The sequence below is a fragment of the Topomyia yanbarensis genome, chromosome 2 (genome assembly GCF_030247195.1).
Source record: "Topomyia yanbarensis strain Yona2022 chromosome 2, ASM3024719v1, whole genome shotgun sequence".
Taxonomy (NCBI): domain Eukaryota; kingdom Metazoa; phylum Arthropoda; class Insecta; order Diptera; family Culicidae; genus Topomyia; species Topomyia yanbarensis.
Genome location: NC_080671.1, coordinates 441,601,565 through 441,604,813, shown reverse-complemented (window position 1 = coordinate 441,604,813; position 3,249 = coordinate 441,601,565). Strand labels below are relative to the sequence as shown.

At 42.8% G+C, this 3,249-nt stretch overlaps 1 protein-coding gene across 1 annotated transcript; it reads right to left on the bottom strand.

Moving 5' to 3' along the window:
* Nucleotides 1–321: 321 nt before the first annotated feature.
* LOC131685629 (ankyrin-1-like) lies at nucleotides 322–2,664 on the bottom strand. The gene is made up of 2 exons (XM_058969490.1): nucleotides 2,037–2,664; nucleotides 322–1,964 (listed from the first exon to the last, which is right to left on the bottom strand). Exon 2 carries the CDS (start codon nucleotides 1,948–1,950, stop codon nucleotides 322–324), a length of 1,629 nt encoding a protein of 542 aa, XP_058825473.1. The 5' UTR covers nucleotides 1,951–1,964; nucleotides 2,037–2,664.
* Nucleotides 2,665–3,249: the final 585 nt, after the last annotated feature.

Genomic DNA, 3,249 nt, shown 5'->3' with positions numbered 1-3,249 from the left:
TAACCTATTTATTTAATGTTCGCGGAAATTTGATGATTTTGCAGTATTTTAGAAACTTGTTGCAATTGATAAAAATGATTTCATCAAATATTGAATGGTTTACTTTGATGTAGGATCTATTTTTAAAAATGTGAGACATCTCTCCCTAAATTACGCTACATTTCTCTGAAATGATACTTTTTACCCCCAACTCATCCTGTCTCTCGTCATCTCGGAACTGTTACAAATTGAATACAAATTGATTAGTCGAAACATTATCCGGGAAGCATTTAAATTTCTTTCTATAAGATGAAAAAATACATCGATAAACTTATCGTTTCTTTATTCCACAACAACATCACCTTCCACCGGTACCAAGTGAGTCTCAATACATTCAACGATTGCGGTGTGGCCCTTCAAGGTGGCAAGCTGACGTGGAGTGTTGCCATCGTTTGTAACAGCATCGACATTGGCACCTCGTACAAGCAACAGCTCCGCAACAGTACGGTGATTGCTGTCAGCCGCAAAGTGAAGCGGACTCCAACCGTTCTGATCGACACAATTCACTTCGGCAGCGTTGTCAATCAGATAGTTGGCAATTTCGGTGTAGCCTACTTTGGCAGCGAAATTCAGTGGCGTTTCTAATTGAGGGGTTACCGCAGACACCTTGGCACCATGGGAAACAAGCTGCTTGGCAACGGCAAATCGGCCAAACTTAGCAGCACTATGCAGAGGAGTCCATCCGTCTCCATCCCGTTGATCCACTTTGGCTGACTCATCAAGCAGCATTCGCACAATTGTGCAGTAGCCTTTACGAGCTGCAAAATGCAGGGGATTTTCTTGAACTGCAGTAAACGCATTGACATTTGCACCACTACTAATCAACAGAGTTACAATATCACGGCGGCCATATTGTGCCGCGTAATGAAACGGAGTCCAGCCATCGCTGTCGTAACAGTCGATTGTTGCTGAGTGGCCGATTAGAGAGCTGGCAAATTCAGTATGGTCCCTTCGTGTTGCAAAATGCAGCGGAGTTTCCTTCTGGTTGGTTTCTGCGTTCACGTCGGATTTACTGGCTATCAACACGTTCGCGATATCTGTGTATCCTTTTCGAGCTGCATAATGAAGCGGAGTCCATCCTCGCCAATCGCGACAATCAACTGTGGCGAGCGACTCAAGTAAAAGTTTGACAATTTCTACACGATTTTTCTTGGTCGCAAAATGCAGGGGAGTTTCAAACTGTTTCGTAGGCGCATTTACATTAGATTTGTTGTCGAGTAGAAGTTTAGCGACATCAATTTGATCATTAAAAGCTGCATAATGAAGTGGCGTCCAGCCGTTGCTATCAGCACAGTTGATCATTGTTGATTTCTCGATTAAACAGCGAACCACGTCGGGGTGACCTTTTCGAACGGCCAGGATGAATGGAGTTTCTAGCCAGTTTCCAAGGGCATCGATATTGGCCCCTTCACCGATCAGTTGCTGGACAACTTCTGTGTGACCTTTTAGCGCTGCATAATGCAGCGGAGTCCAACCTTTAAGGTCAACACAGTTCACCTCCGCCGAAGCGGTTATTAAACTAATTACTGTAGAATTATGTCCGTATTTGGCGGCAACGTGTAGAGGAGTTTGTCCGTCCTTGGTAACAGCGCGGACATTGGCTCCGTTATTGATAAGATCAGTCACGGCTTCGGTGTGTACACATTTTGCGGCACAGTGAAGCGGACTCCAGTTTCTGTAGTTGCCACAGTTGATGTCGGTGGCCGAGTGGTTGATCAACAGTCGAACAGCTTCGGCACGGCAATTTCCGGCTGCCAGGTGGAGTGGGGTTTCCAGCTTTTTGGTTCTTGCATTCACATCGGTGGCAGTAGCGGTGGCCAGCAGGTCGGTGAGGACGGCCAGGTGACTCTGGTAGGCGGAGTAGTGTAGTCGTGTCCATCCGTTCAAGTCGGGTGCGTATTTTTCGGGCATTTTGGAAGCAGGTTCTGCGTAAAGAGAAAAGAAAACTATTTTTGAAAAGCTACATATACACGTTTCTTATAACAAACGGCACTCACTGTAAGTCCAAAATAAAGCAGCAATTACTTTTAATTAATCTATCACTGGTTTCAGTTGTGTTCCATCCAGTTACTATTTCGGTTATGACAATATCGCTTCAAATCAGGTGAACCGCTCCGCTTATCAGATACAAGCAACCAACAGTCGAAAATCCCCTTTCCGTGTGTATATCGCTAAATCGAACTGTGACTCAAGCGCGAATGATGTGAAACACATCTAACTATACATACCTACACAGTTGACTTGACGATGGCGGGTTTATCATCGCCGGCTACGAGTATTTCACAATGTTGCTCACCCCGTTAATGTGAGCTTCCTCCGCAGCAGAGCGTCTCAGCGTTACTCACCGTTATTGTGGAAAGAGAATTGCGAGTAGGTAACCACGATGATTCATTCATTTCAGGTCGATTAACAGGTCGCGTCGTGGTTTAATCGTATGAGCTCAGCAGGCCGGTGTTAGTTTAAATCGCAACCTGTCAGATTCCCTCTGTTATTGGTCGTAATACAACGGTACGCGATGCGTTGGTTAGCCACTAACCACAGCACACTTTGATGATTGTTATTTGTTTGCTGAATCGCTAGGGAGAGCCGGATTGGAACGAGAAGACACACGCGTGTGGCATTGCTTGCAATGCTAAACTAAAGCCTGACCCAGTGACGGACAGAAAGGTACTTATAATGTGTGGGCAGGGTTGCCACTTTTAAATCAATAGGTTTTCGTGAAAGAAACCAATGAGTTGCTTTCACGAAAACCTATTGATTTCAAATTGAATTCTATTGTTAAATCGAGCCATCTTACCACATTGCACACTGGGAGTGGAAACGAAAAAATGCATTAAAATTCATTAACAGTAATGCTCGGTGAATAAACTAAAGAATTCAATTGTTCTACACATACCATCAAATCTCAACAGTTACAGAGTTATTGAACTATTTGTGTAAAAAATTTATTTATCTTAAAATACCTCTAACTTTAAAAGTATACTTTGTATTTTAAATGTTTCAGTTCCATTCGAAAGGTGAGAAAATTTCCTATTGAATGGTGTTCTCATATCTTTTAAGTAATTAGTTTTAATTACCTTCTAGCTGTAAAGTAGTTAAAAGTTAGTGTTTTTGAGAAGGTTTTTGGTAATTTTCTCGAAATAATGAAGTATGATTATAGCAATATCCATTATCCAAAAGTTGGGTTTTAGGACGATTCATAATTTGTTC

Bases quoted from the DNA above. Each gene is read 5' to 3' on its own strand.
- LOC131685629 (XM_058969490.1), bottom strand. From the start codon at position 1,950: ATGCCCGAAAAATACGCACCCGACTTGAACGGATGGACACGACTACAC.